The 13,930-nt window shown below is 36.3% G+C and overlaps 4 protein-coding genes across 4 annotated transcripts; all 4 read right to left on the reverse strand.

Annotated features, from left to right (window-relative positions):
* Nucleotides 1-2,058: 2,058 nt before the first annotated feature.
* LOC128920167 (glutamate dehydrogenase, mitochondrial-like) lies at nt 2,059-2,547 on the reverse strand (the record flags this gene model as incomplete). The annotated part of the gene is made up of 2 exons (XM_054226757.1): nt 2,059-2,352; nt 2,419-2,547. Coding segments are annotated over 2 exons (423 nt in total), but the record flags the coding sequence as incomplete, so codon positions are not given.
* A 4,166-nt stretch (nt 2,548-6,713) lies between these two features.
* LOC128920159 (glutamate dehydrogenase, mitochondrial-like) lies at nt 6,714-7,202 on the reverse strand (the record flags this gene model as incomplete). Its single annotated transcript, XM_054226749.1, has 2 exons — nt 6,714-7,007; nt 7,074-7,202. Coding segments are annotated over 2 exons (423 nt in total), but the record flags the coding sequence as incomplete, so codon positions are not given.
* A 2,695-nt stretch (nt 7,203-9,897) lies between these two features.
* On the reverse strand, nt 9,898-10,497 carry LOC128920567 (glutamate dehydrogenase, mitochondrial-like; the record flags this gene model as incomplete). The annotated part of the gene is made up of 2 exons (XM_054228263.1): nt 10,258-10,497; nt 9,898-10,191 (listed from the first exon to the last, which is right to left on the reverse strand). Coding segments are annotated over exons 1-2 (480 nt in total), but the record flags the coding sequence as incomplete, so codon positions are not given.
* A 2,584-nt stretch (nt 10,498-13,081) lies between these two features.
* LOC128920225 (glutamate dehydrogenase, mitochondrial-like) lies at nt 13,082-13,492 on the reverse strand (the record flags this gene model as incomplete). The annotated part of the gene is made up of 2 exons (XM_054227078.1): nt 13,082-13,375; nt 13,442-13,492. Coding segments are annotated over 2 exons (345 nt in total), but the record flags the coding sequence as incomplete, so codon positions are not given.
* Between the last annotated feature and the right edge of the window lie 438 nt (nt 13,493-13,930).

Consider the following 13,930-nt stretch of genomic DNA (forward strand, 5'->3'; position numbering starts at 1 on the left):
TATTCTAGAAAATTCGTTGAGAAATTTTTTGAATATACCAGCTTTTCTAGAAAAATAATAGCCAATAATATAATTGAACCCACCGCCTTTGAGTGGTAATCTGTGTCTAGTGTGGTGTGCGCGATAGCCGGTGATTAGCTCGTAATTGCCATCACTTCTTATTATAGGGAAGGTAACTTCCAATAGATTTGTAGTGCAGCCCATCAATTTAAGCATGGCGGAAACACGTTGTTCACGCTGTTCCTTCTTCATGTAAGAATACTTTTCCAGCTCCTTTATCATCATCGGCTCCATTAGCTGAGCGGCCGAGTGATAATAATACTCAACCATGTGTGCAAATGGTGGGTCTTTGTCTTTATTGATTTTTTCCAAATGCTTGGGCATCACGTGCTTTTCACGCGTAGCTCCAAGTCCGGTCCAGTTTAAAACTGTCTTCGATAGTGAAGATCGTAAAAGTTTACCATTTAAAAGGAAGGACATATTGCCTTGCGATAATGCAATCCCAGTTATGATTTTTTTTGTGTGTTTTTGTAAGAAATTTTTTGCACTCACTTTTTCGGCAATTATTTTGGTATCCGCTGATTTTGTTGTATATTGTATATATACAATTGTATTACGAATATATAAATATTCCACAATATTCAGTAAGAAAATATTTTTTGTTTATTTATTATTTGCGTCAGGTTTTTTTTTGTAATTATTTTCTTCGAGAACAAATTCAAATCGCTCCGTTCAACACAACTGTTCTTATGAAAATCTCAATATCAACTGAACTGAGAAAAATAAATTTGTCAATATTGACTGTTTATGTTTTGAAGTTTTGATTTTTTCTGTTGAAAATATGTTAATGTTAATGTTTTTTTAATGTTAATTATTTTATTCTGGCAAAAATTTTGGATTTTGGGGATCGTAAAAAATGACGAATAATGCATAATAACCCCTACCCACTTACTACGCTATTTTTGGTGCATTTGGTGGATGGATTTTTGGTACCATTCACCACTTTTTTGGTGCATTTTGGTGCATTTGATGCATTGGCGCGTGGTGAAAAACCGATTTTTTCACGGCGCGCAAATGGGGTTATACAGGTCGTATGAGTACCATATTACCAAAAACAGAAAAACAGATATAAGGGTACCAAAAACAGAGGTAAGTGGGTAGGGGTTTTGTTTTTTAATTGTAAAACTGTTGCTGTCAAGAAGCCATTTTGTTTGTGTTTGTGTAAAGAAATATTTATTTAAAAATTGAAGAAAAATATACAAAAGGATATTACACTTTGGATCTTATAAATATATAAATGTAAAATGTGTAAAAATAAACAATCGCCTAGCGACTTCAGACGCATTCTGCAATTATTGCTGAGAAATGCCCTCCAATTCTAATGCTCGGAAAATCTTCGAAATCGAGTAAATAAAGGAGGCGGTGCGTAAATCATTGCAGTGGTGAATGCCACCAAAATTGGCGTAGTAAGTGGGTAGGGGGTTTTTTTTTTAATTGTTAAACTGTTGCTGTCAAGAAGCCATTCTGTTTGTGTTTTTGTAAAGAAATATTTATTTAAAAATTTAAGAAAAATATACAAAAGGATATTACACTTTGGACCTTATAAATATATAAATGTAAAATTTGTAAAAATAAATAATCGCCAAGCGACTTCAGACGCATTCTGTAATTATTGTTGAGAAATGCCCTCCATTTCTAAGGCTCGGAAAATCTTAGAAATCGAGTAAATAAAGGCAGCGGTGCGTAAATCATTGCAGAGACCGAATTCATTGGCCACAATCTTAATGCCTGCCCCCGCAGTTTCCATAACTGTTTGTAGTCCTGCGTCTACAATATCCGCCTCCTTCGTACAGTCTCTTATGAGCTTTAACTTTTTGTTTGGCTTGAACTTATCCTAAATAAATAAATTAAAAAAATTCATATTAACAAATTAACTTATTTGCACGGTGGTCAAAGTTCACTTACCTCGCACTCATTCATGGAGTTAAAGATCTCGTTGATTATGGCTTTCTCGCGTTTAACATTCATTTTGCCATAAGATACATGATTGATATTCTTTAAGTACTCAAAGTAGGATACCGTTACACCGCCAGCATTGCAAAACAAATCCGGTATAATGAGTACATTCTTTTTACGTAATATTTCATCGGCAGCTGGCGTCGAAGGACCATTAGCGCCTTCTAAAATCATCTTGGCTTGTACACTGTTAGCATTTTCGACAGTGAGAACCTTTTGCGTAGAGCAAGGCATTAGTATATCGCATTTTTCACCCAACAAACTGCCCTCTTTTTCGGTGGCTTTGGTATAGCCCTTGATTGATTTATTATTTTTTGCATAATACTCCATTAAGTCCTAAGTATATGAAGAAAATTAAAAAAATATTATCATGGAGATATTTATTTTCAATACGCCACATACCTTTGGATCAATGCCATTCTCATTTACTAGAGACACGTCAAATTCTTGAACACCGATCAGTTTGGCACCGGCTTCCACTACAAAAACGGATGCATGGGAACCGACATTGCCAAACCCTTGTACGATCACGGTTTTATCTTTCCAACCAGTCTTCCAGCCTAATAAATCCATCCAATCTTTATCCATAATAAAACATTCAGCCGCCTTAAATAGACCACGTCCCGTGGCGGCGGTGCGACCATTTATACCGCCTATTTCTACTGGCTTACCAGTCGTGATGGCCAATGCATCTACATCGTTATAGCCTAGAAGAACAATTTATTTGTCTATCAAGACGTTTTCTAATATTTCATAAAAAAAAAATTACCAAAAGTTTTAATATATTGATCCACCAACCAACTCATCTCGCGTTGGCTGGTATTCACATCTGGTGCCGGTACATCTATACCCGGACCTATCATATTGCGACGTAATAGCTCCATTGTATAGCGACGCGTAATTGTTTGCAATTCTTGTGCAGTATACTTCTTCGGGTCGATACGTATGCCACCCTTGGAACCACCAAACGGTACATTCACGCAAGCCGTCTTAAACGCCATCAGATAAGCCAAAGCGCGTATCTCATCGGCGTCGACGTCCATGGCAAAACGTATGCCTACAAAAGAGGAACGGATATTATCAGTCAGTTATATATATCATGCTAGACATCAGCAGTTGAAGCATTGAAAAGGAAGAACATTTTCTTGAAACACACAACTACATGCATATATTCTAGAAAATTCGTTGAGAAATTTTTTGAATATACCAGCTTTTCTAGAAAAATAATAGCCAATAATATAATTGAACCCACCGCCTTTGAGTGGTAATCTGTGTCTAGTGTGGTGTGCGCGATAGCCGGTGATTAGCTCGTAATTGCCATCACTTCTTATTATAGGGAAGGTAACTTCCAATAGATTTGTAGTGCAGCCCATCAATTTAAGCATGGCGGAAACACGTTGTTCACGCTGTTCCTTCTTCATGTAAGGATACTTTTCCAGCTCCTTTATCATCATCGGCTCCATTAGCTGAGCGGCCGAGTGATAATAATACTCAACCATGTGTGCAAATGGTGGGTCTTTGTCTTTATTGATTTTTTCCAAATGCTTGGGCATCACGTGCTTTTCACGCGTAGCCCCAAGTCCGGTCCAGTTTAAAACTGTCTTCGATAGTGAAGATCGTAAAAGTTTACCATTTAAAAGGAAGGACATATTGCCTTGCGATAATGCAATCCCAGTTATGATTTTTTTTTTTGTGTGTTTTTGTAAGAAATTTTTTGCACTCACTTTTTCGGCAATTATTTTGGTATCCGCTGATTTTGTTGTATATTGTATATATACAATTGTATTACGAATATATAAATATTCCACAATATTCAGTAAGAAAATATTTTTTGTTTATTTATTATTTGCGTCAGGTTTTTTTTTGTAATTATTTTCTTCGAGAACAAATTCAAATCGCTCCGTTCAACACAACTGTTCTTATGAAAATCTCAATATCAACTGAACTGAGAAAAATAAATTTGACAATATTGACTGTTTATGTTTTGAAGTTTTGATTTTTTCTGTTGAAAATATGTTAATGTTAATGTTTTTTTAATGTTAATTATTTTATTCTGGCAAAAATTTTGGATTTTGGGGATCGTAAAAAATGACGAATAATGCATAATAACCCCTACCCACTTACTACGCTATTTTTGGTGCATTTGGTGGATGGATTTTTGGTACCATTCACCACTTTTTTGGTGCATTTTGGTGCATTTGATGCATTGGCGCGTGGTGAAAAACCGATTTTTTCACGGCGCGCAAATGGGGTTATTCAGGTCGTATGAGTACCATATTACCAAAAACAGAAAAACAGATATAAGGGTACCAAAAACAGAGGTAAGTGGGTAGGGGTTTTGTTTTTTAATTGTAAAACTGTTGCTGTCAAGAAGCCATTTTGTTTGTGTTTGTGTAAAGAAATATTTATTTAAAAATTGAAGAAAAATATACAAAAGGATATTACACTTTGGATCTTATAAATATATAAATGTAAAATGTGTAAAAATAAACAATCGCCTAGCGACTTCAGACGCATTCTGCAATTATTGCTGAGAAATGCCCTCCAATTCTAATGCTCGGAAAATCTTCGAAATCGAGTAAATAAAGGCGGCGGTGTGTAAATCATTGCAGTGGTGAATACCACCAAAATTGGCGTAGTAAGTGGTGCCATCTGCCACATCAGCTGTTAGCAGCACATGTGTAATAATGTACGGGTACCTCCATCTATATGTGAAAAATCCATCCACCAATCATCTCAATGATCATGCATAAACGCATGCCATATGCCATCTGCCACATCAGCTGTTAGCAGCACATGTGTAACATTGTATGGGTATCCATCTATATGTGAAAATTCTATCATAATCATATGTTGATAAATGTATAACAAATTCTATCATATGTTGATAAATGTATAACAAATTCAATAATCATATGTGAAACAATGTGTACACTTGAACACATATATATGTATGATGGGGTACAAAAGTATGTACACTTTAAAACGCTATGCTATTGGGTGCATCCGGTTGGTGGCTCAAACGCTTTGGGCCACCTAGTAGGTTCCATTGGCTATCATTTGAGCCATTGGTAGCGAACCTAGCGTCACCAGGAGCGCGACAATCGCACGTGTACTATATGTCGATGGTCACCCAATGACGCACATTTGGTGGTCACTGGCGGATGGAACGGATGCACTAGGTGGATGGAATTCTATTTATAAATGTTGGTGCTATCGAGCACTAACTTTTTCATCCATCCACCATCACTCCAGTATAACCAGGAGCGCGACAATCACAAAAAATCGATTTTTTCACGACGCGCCAATGTGACAAAAAATACCAAAAAACACCAAAAATCGCCAAAAAAACATAAAAAGCACCAAAAATGTGGTGAATGGTACCAAAATCCATCCACCAAACAACACCAAAAATCGCCAAAAAACATCAAAACCAAAAAAGTGGTGAATGGTATCAAAATCCATCAACAAAAAAAAAAAAAAAAAAAATCGCCAAAAACACCAAAAAAGGGGTGAATGGTACCAAAATCCATCCACCAAAATGCATCAAAAAACAACAAAAAAGTGGTGAATGCCACCAAAATTGGCGTACTACGCTATTTTTGGTGCATTTAGTGGATGGATTTTTGGTACCATTCACCACTTTTTTGGTGCATTTTGGTGCATTTGATGCATTGGCGCGTGGTGAAAAACCGATTTTTTCACGGCGCGCAAATGGGGTTATACAGGTCGTATGAGTACCATATTACCAAAAACAGAAAAACAGATATAAGGGTACCAAAAACAGAGGTAAGTGGGTAGGGGTTTTGTTTTTTAATTGTAAAACTGTTGCTGTCAAGAAGCCATTTTGTTTGTGTTTGTGTAAAGAAATATTTATTTAAAAATTGAAGAAAAATATACAAAAGGATATTACACTTTGGATCTTATAAATATATAAATGTAAAATGTGTAAAAATAAACAATCGCCTAGCGACTTCAGACGCATTCTGCAATTATTGCTGAGAAATGCCCTCCAATTCTAATGCTCGGAAAATCTTCGAAATCGAGTAAATAAAGGCGGCGGTGCGTAAATCATTGCAGTGGTGAATGCCACCAAAATTGGCGTAGTAAGTGGGTAGGGGTTTTTTTTTTAATTGTTAAACTGTTGCTGTCAAGAAGCCATTCTGTTTGTGTTTTTGTAAAGAAATATTTATTTAAAAATTTAAGAAAAATATACAAAAGGATATTACACTTTGGATCTTATAAATATATAAATGTAAAATTTGTAAAAATAAATAATCGCCAAGCGACTTCAGACGCATTCTGTAATTATTGTTGAGAAATGCCCTCCATTTCTAAGGCTCGGAAAATCTTAGAAATCGAGTAAATAAAGGCAGCGGTGCGTAAATCATTGCAGAGACCGAATTCATTGGCCACAATCTTAATGCCTGCCCCCGCAGTTTCCATAACTGTTTGTAGTCCTGCGTCTACAATATCCGCCTCCTTCGTACAGTCTCTTATGAGCTTTAACTTTTTGTTTGGCTTGAACTTATCCTAAATAAATAAATTAAAAAAATTCATATTAACAAATTAACTTATTTGCACGGTGGTCAAAGTTCACTTACCTCGCACTCATTCATGGAGTTAAAGATCTCGTTGATTATGGCTTTCTCGCGTTTAACATTCATTTTGCCATAAGATACATGATTGATATTCTTTAAGTACTCAAAGTAGGATACCGTTACACCGCCAGCATTGCAAAACAAATCCGGTATAATGAGTACATTCTTTTTACGTAATATTTCATCGGCAGCTGGCGTCGAAGGACCATTAGCGCCTTCTAAAATCATCTTGGCTTGTACACTGTTAGCATTTTCGACAGTGAGAACCTTTTGCGTAGAGCAAGGCATTAGTATATCGCATTTTTCACCCAACAAACTGCCCTCTTTTTCGGTGGCTTTGGTATAGCCCTTGATTGATTTATTATTTTTTGCATAATACTCCATTAAGTCCTAAGTATATGAAGAAAATTAAAAAAATATTATCATGGAGATATTTATTTTCAATACGCCACATACCTTTGGATCAATGCCATTCTCATTTACTAGAGACACGTCAAATTCTTGAACACCGATCAGTTTGGCACCGGCTTCCACTACAAAAACGGATGCATGGGAACCGACATTGCCAAACCCTTGTACGATCACGGTTTTATCTTTCCAACCAGTCTTCCAGCCTAATAAATCCATCCAATCTTTATCCATAATAAAACATTCAGCCGCCTTAAATAGACCACGTCCCGTGGCGGCGGTGCGACCATTTATACCGCCTATTTCTACTGGCTTACCAGTCGTGATGGCCAATGCATCTACATCGTTATAGCCTAGAAGAACAATTTATTTGTCTATCAAGACGTTTTCTAATATTTCATAAAAAAAAATTACCAAAAGTTTTAATATATTGATCCACCAACCAACTCATCTCGCGTTGGCTGGTATTCACATCTGGTGCCGGTACATCTATACCCGGACCTATCATATTGCGACGTAATAGCTCCATTGTATAGCGACGCGTAATTGTTTGCAATTCTTGTGCAGTATACTTCTTCGGGTCGATACGTATGCCACCCTTGGAACCACCAAACGGTACATTCACGCAAGCCGTCTTAAACGCCATCAGATAAGCCAAAGCGCGTATCTCATCGGCGTCGACGTCCATGGCAAAACGTATGCCTACAAAAGAGGAACGGATATTATCAGTCAGTTATATATATCATGCTAGACATCAGCAGTTGAAGCATTGAAAAGGAAGAACATTTTCTTGAAACACACAACTACATGCATATATTCTAGAAAATTCGTTGAGAAATTTTTTGAATATACCAGCTTTTCTAGAAAAATAATAGCCAATAATATAATTGAACCCACCGCCTTTGAGTGGTAATCTGTGTCTAGTGTGGTGTGCGCGATAGCCGGTGATTAGCTCGTAATTGCCATCACTTCTTATTATAGGGAAGGTAACTTCCAATAGATTTGTAGTGCAGCCCATCAATTTAAGCATGGCGGAAACACGTTGTTCACGCTGTTCCTTCTTCATGTAATGATACTTTTCCAGCTCCTTTATCATCATCGGCTCCATTAGCTGAGCGGCCGAGTGATAATAATACTCAACCTTGTGTGCAAATGGTGGGTCTTTGTCTTTATTGATTTTTTCCAAATGCTTGGGCATCACGTGCTTTTCACGCGTAGCCCCAAGTCCGGTCCAGTTTAAAACTGTCTTCGATAGTGAAGATCGTAAAAGTTTACCATTTAAAAGGAAGGACATATTGCCTTGCGATAATGCAATCCCAGTTATGATTTTTTTTTGTGTGTTTTTGTAAGAAATTTTTTGCACTCACTTTTTCGGCAATTATTTTGGTATCCGCTGATTTTGTTGTATATTGTATATATACAATTGTATTACGAATATATAAATATTCCACAATATTCAGTAAGAAAATATTTTTTGTTTATTTATTATTTGCGTCAGGTTTTTTTTTGTAATTATTTTCTTCGAGAACAAATTCAAATCGCTCCGTTCAACACAACTGTTCTTATGAAAATCTCAATATCAACTGAACTGAGAAAAATAAATTTGACAATATTGACTGTTTATGTTTTGAAGTTTTGATTTTTTCTGTTGAAAATATGTTAATGTTAATGTTTTTTTAATGTTAATTATTTTATTCTGGCAAAAATTTTGGATTTTGGGGATCGTAAAAAATGCCGAATAATGCATAATAACCCCTACCCACTTACTACGCTATTTTTGGTGCATTTGGTGGATGGATTTTTGGTACCATTCACCACTTTTTTGGTGCATTTTGGTGCATTTGATGCATTGACGCGTGGTGAAAACCCGATTTTTTCACGGCGCGCAAATGGGGTTATACAGGTCGTATGAGTACCATATTACCAAAAACAGAAAAACAGATATAAGGGTACCAAAAACAGAGGTAAGTGGGTAGGGGTTTTGTTTTTTAATTGTAAAACTGTTGCTGTCAAGAAGCCATTTTGTTTGTGTTTGTGTAAAGAAATATTTATTTAAAAATTGAAGAAAAATATACAAAAGGATATTACACTTTGGATCTTATAAATATATAAATGTAAAATGTGTAAAAATAAACAATCGCCTAGCGACTTCAGACGCATTCTGCAATTATTGCTGAGAAATGCCCTCCAATTCTAATGCTCGGAAAATCTTCGAAATCGAGTAAATAAAGGCGGCGGTGCGTAAATCATTGCAGTGGTGAATGCCACCAAAATTGGCGTAGTAAGTGGGTAGGGGTTTTTTTTTTAATTGTTAAACTGTTGCTGTCAAGAAGCCATTCTGTTTGTGTTTTTGTAAAGAAATATTTATTTAAAAATTTAAGAAAAATATACAAAAGGATATTACACTTTGGATCTTATAAATATATAAATGTAAAATTTGTAAAAATAAATAATCGCCAAGCGACTTCAGACGCATTCTGTAATTATTGTTGAGAAATGCCCTCCATTTCTAAGGCTCGGAAAATCTTAGAAATCGAGTAAATAAAGGCAGCGGTGCGTAAATCATTGCAGAGACCGAATTCATTGGCCACAATCTTAATGCCTGCCCCCGCAGTTTCCATAACTGTTTGTAGTCCTGCGTCTACAATATCCGCCTCCTTCGTACAGTCTCTTATGAGCTTTAACTTTTTGTTTGGCTTGAACTTATCCTAAATAAATAAATTAAAAAAATTCATATTAACAAATTAACTTATTTGCACGGTGGTCAAAGTTCACTTACCTCGCACTCATTCATGGAGTTAAAGATCTCGTTGATTATGGCTTTCTCGCGTTTAACATTCATTTTGCCATAAGATACATGATTGATATTCTTTAAGTACTCAAAGTAGGATACCGTTACACCGCCAGCATTGCAAAACAAATCCGGTATAATGAGTACATTCTTTTTACGTAATATTTCATCGGCAGCTGGCGTCGAAGGACCATTAGCGCCTTCTAAAATCATCTTGGCTTGTACACTGTTAGCATTTTCGACAGTGAGAACCTTTTGCGTAGAGCAAGGCATTAGTATATCGCATTTTTCACCCAACAAACTGCCCTCTTTTTCGGTGGCTTTGGTATAGCCCTTGATTGATTTATTATTTTTTGCATAATACTCCATTAAGTCCTAAGTATATGAAGAAAATTAAAAAAATATTATCATGGAGATATTTATTTTCAATACGCCACATACCTTTGGATCAATGCCATTCTCATTTACTAGAGACACGTCAAATTCTTGAACACCGATCAGTTTGGCACCGGCTTCCACTACAAAAACGGATGCATGGGAACCAACATTGCCAAACCCTTGTACGATCACGGTTTTATCTTTCCAACCAGTCTTCCAGCCTAATAAATCCATCCAATCTTTATCCATAATAAAACATTCAGCCGCCTTAAATAGACCACGTCCCGTGGCGGCGGTGCGACCATTTATACCGCCTATTTCTACTGGCTTACCAGTCGTGATGGCCAATGCATCTACATCGTTATAGCCTAGAAGAACAATTTATTTGTCTATCAAGACGTTTTCTAATATTTCATAAAAAAAAATTACCAAAAGTTTTAATATATTGATCCACCAACCAACTCATCTCGCGTTGGCTGGTATTCACATCTGGTGCCGGTACATCTATACCCGGACCTATCATATTGCGACGTAATAGCTCCATTGTATAGCGACGCGTAATTGTTTGCAATTCTTGTGCAGTATACTTCTTCGGGTCGATACGTATGCCACCCTTGGAACCACCAAACGGTACATTCACGCAAGCCGTCTTAAACGCCATCAGATAAGCCAAAGCGCGTATCTCATCGGCGTCGACGTCCATGGCAAAACGTATGCCTACAAAAGAGGAACGGATATTATCAGTCAGTTATATATATCATGCTAGACATCAGCAGTTGAAGCATTGAAAAGGAAGAACATTTTCTTGAAACACACAACTACATGCATATATTCTAGAAAATTCGTTGAGAAATTTTTTGAATATACCAGCTTTTCTAGAAAAATAATAGCCAATAATATAATTGAACCCACCGCCTTTGAGTGGTAATCTGTGTCTAGTGTGGTGTGCGCGATAGCCGGTGATTAGCTCGTAATTGCCATCACTTCTTATTATAGGGAAGGTAACTTCCAATAGATTTGTAGTGCAGCCCATCAATTTAAGCATGGCGGAAACACGTTGTTCACGCTGTTCCTTCTTCATGTAAGGATACTTTTCCAGCTCCTTTATCATCATCGGCTCCATTAGCTGAGCGGCCGAGTGATAATAATACTCAACCATGTGTGCAAATGGTGGGTCTTTGTCTTTATTGATTTTTTCCAAATGCTTGGGCATCACGTGCTTTTCACGCGTAGCTCCAAGTCCGGTCCAGTTTAAAACTGTCTTCGATAGTGAAGATCGTAAAAGTTTACCATTTAAAAGGAAGGACATATTGCCTTGCGATAATGCAATCCCAGTTATGATTTTTTTTGTGTGTTTTTGTAAGAAATTTTTTGCACTCACTTTTTCGGCAATTATTTTGGTATCCGCTGATTTTGTTGTATATTGTATATATACAATTGTATTACGAATATATAAATATTCCACAATATTCAGTAAGAAAATATTTTTTGTTTATTTATTATTTGCGTCAGGTTTTTTTTTGTAATTATTTTCTTCGAGAACAAATTCAAATCGCTCCGTTCAACACAACTGTTCTTATGAAAATCTCAATATCAACTGAACTGAGAAAAATAAATTTGACAATATTGACTGTTTATGTTTTGAAGTTTTGATTTTTTCTGTTGAAAATATGTTAATGTTAATGTTTTTTTAATGTTAATTATTTTATTCTGGCAAAAATTTTGGATTTTGGGGATCGTAAAAAATGACGAATAATGCATAATAACCCCTACCCACTTACTACGCTATTTTTGGTGCATTTGGTGGATGGATTTTTGGTACCATTCACCACTTTTTTGGTGCATTTTGGTGCATTTGATGCATTGGCGCGTGGTGAAAAACCGAGTTTTTCACGGCGCGCAAATGGGGTTATACAGGTCGTATGAGTACCATATTACCAAAAACAGAAAAACAGATATAAGGGTACCAAAAACAGAGGTAAGTGGGTAGGGGTTTTGTTTTTTAATTGTAAAACTGTTGCTGTCAAGAAGCCATTTTGTTTGTGTTTGTGTAAAGAAATATTTATTTAAAAATTGAAGAAAAATATACAAAAGGATATTACACTTTGGATCTTATAAATATATAAATGTAAAATGTGTAAAAATAAACAATCGCCTAGCGACTTCAGACGCATTCTGCAATTATTGCTGAGAAATGCCCTCCAATTCTAATGCTCGGAAAATCTTCGAAATCGAGTAAATAAAGGCGGCGGTGCGTAAATCATTGCAGTGGTGAATGCCACCAAAATTGGCGTAGTAAGTGGGTAGGGGTTTTTTTTTTTAATTGTTAAACTGTTGCTGTCAAGAAGCCATTCTGTTTGTGTTTTTGTAAAGAAATATTTATTTAAAAATTTAAGAAAAATATACAAAAGGATATTACACTTTGGATCTTATAAATATATAAATGTAAAATTTGTAAAAATAAATAATCGCCAAGCGACTTCAGACGCATTCTGTAATTATTGTTGAGAAATGCCCTCCATTTCTAAGGCTCGGAAAATCTTAGAAATCGAGTAAATAAAGGCAGCGGTGCGTAAATCATTGCAGAGACCGAATTCATTGGCCACAATCTTAATGCCTGCCCCCGCAGTTTCCATAACTGTTTGTAGTCCTGCGTCTACAATATCCGCCTCCTTCGTACAGTCTCTTATGAGCTTTAACTTTTTGTTTGGCTTGAACTTATCCTAAATAAATAAATTAAAAAAATTCATATTAACAAATTAACTTATTTGCACGGTGGTCAAAGTTCACTTACCTCGCACTCATTCATGGAGTTAAAGATCTCGTTGATTATGGCTTTCTCGCGTTTAACATTCATTTTGCCATAAGATACATGATTGATATTCTTTAAGTACTCAAAGTAGGATACCGTTACACCGCCAGCATTGCAAAACAAATCCGGTATAATGAGTACATTCTTTTTACGTAATATTTCATCGGCAGCTGGCGTCGAAGGACCATTAGCGCCTTCTAAAATCATCTTGGCTTGTACACTGTTAGCATTTTCGACAGTGAGAACCTTTTGCGTAGAGCAAGGCATTAGTATATCGCATTTTTCACCCAACAAACTGCCCTCTTTTTCGGTGGCTTTGGTATAGCCCTTGATTGATTTATTATTTTTTGCATAATACTCCATTAAGTCCTAAGTATATGAAGAAAATTAAAAAAATATTATCATGGAGATATTTATTTTCAATACGCCACATACCTTTGGATCAATGCCATTCTCATTTACTAGAGACACGTCAAATTCTTGAACACCGATCAGTTTGGCACCGGCTTCCACTACAAAAACGGATGCATGGGAACCGACATTGCCAAACCCTTGTACGATCACGGTTTTATCTTTCCAACCAGTCTTCCAGCCTAATAAATCCATCCAATCTTTATCCATAATAAAACATTCAGCCGCCTTAAATAGACCACGTCCCGTGGCGGCGGTGCGACCATTTATACCGCCTATTTCTACTGGCTTACCAGTCGTGATGGCCAATGCATCTACATCGTTATAGCCTAGAAGAACAATTTATTTGTCTATCAAGACGTTTTCTAATATTTCATAAAAAAAAATTACCAAAAGTTTTAATATATTGATCCACCAACCAACTCATCTCGCGTTGGCTGGTATTCACATCTGGTGCCGGTACATCTATACCCGGACCTATCATATTGCGACGTAATAGCTCCATTGTATAGC

Source organism: Zeugodacus cucurbitae, chromosome 3 (genome assembly GCF_028554725.1).
Source record: "Zeugodacus cucurbitae isolate PBARC_wt_2022May chromosome 3, idZeuCucr1.2, whole genome shotgun sequence".
In the NCBI taxonomy this organism is placed as follows: Eukaryota; Metazoa; Arthropoda; class Insecta; order Diptera; family Tephritidae; genus Zeugodacus; species Zeugodacus cucurbitae.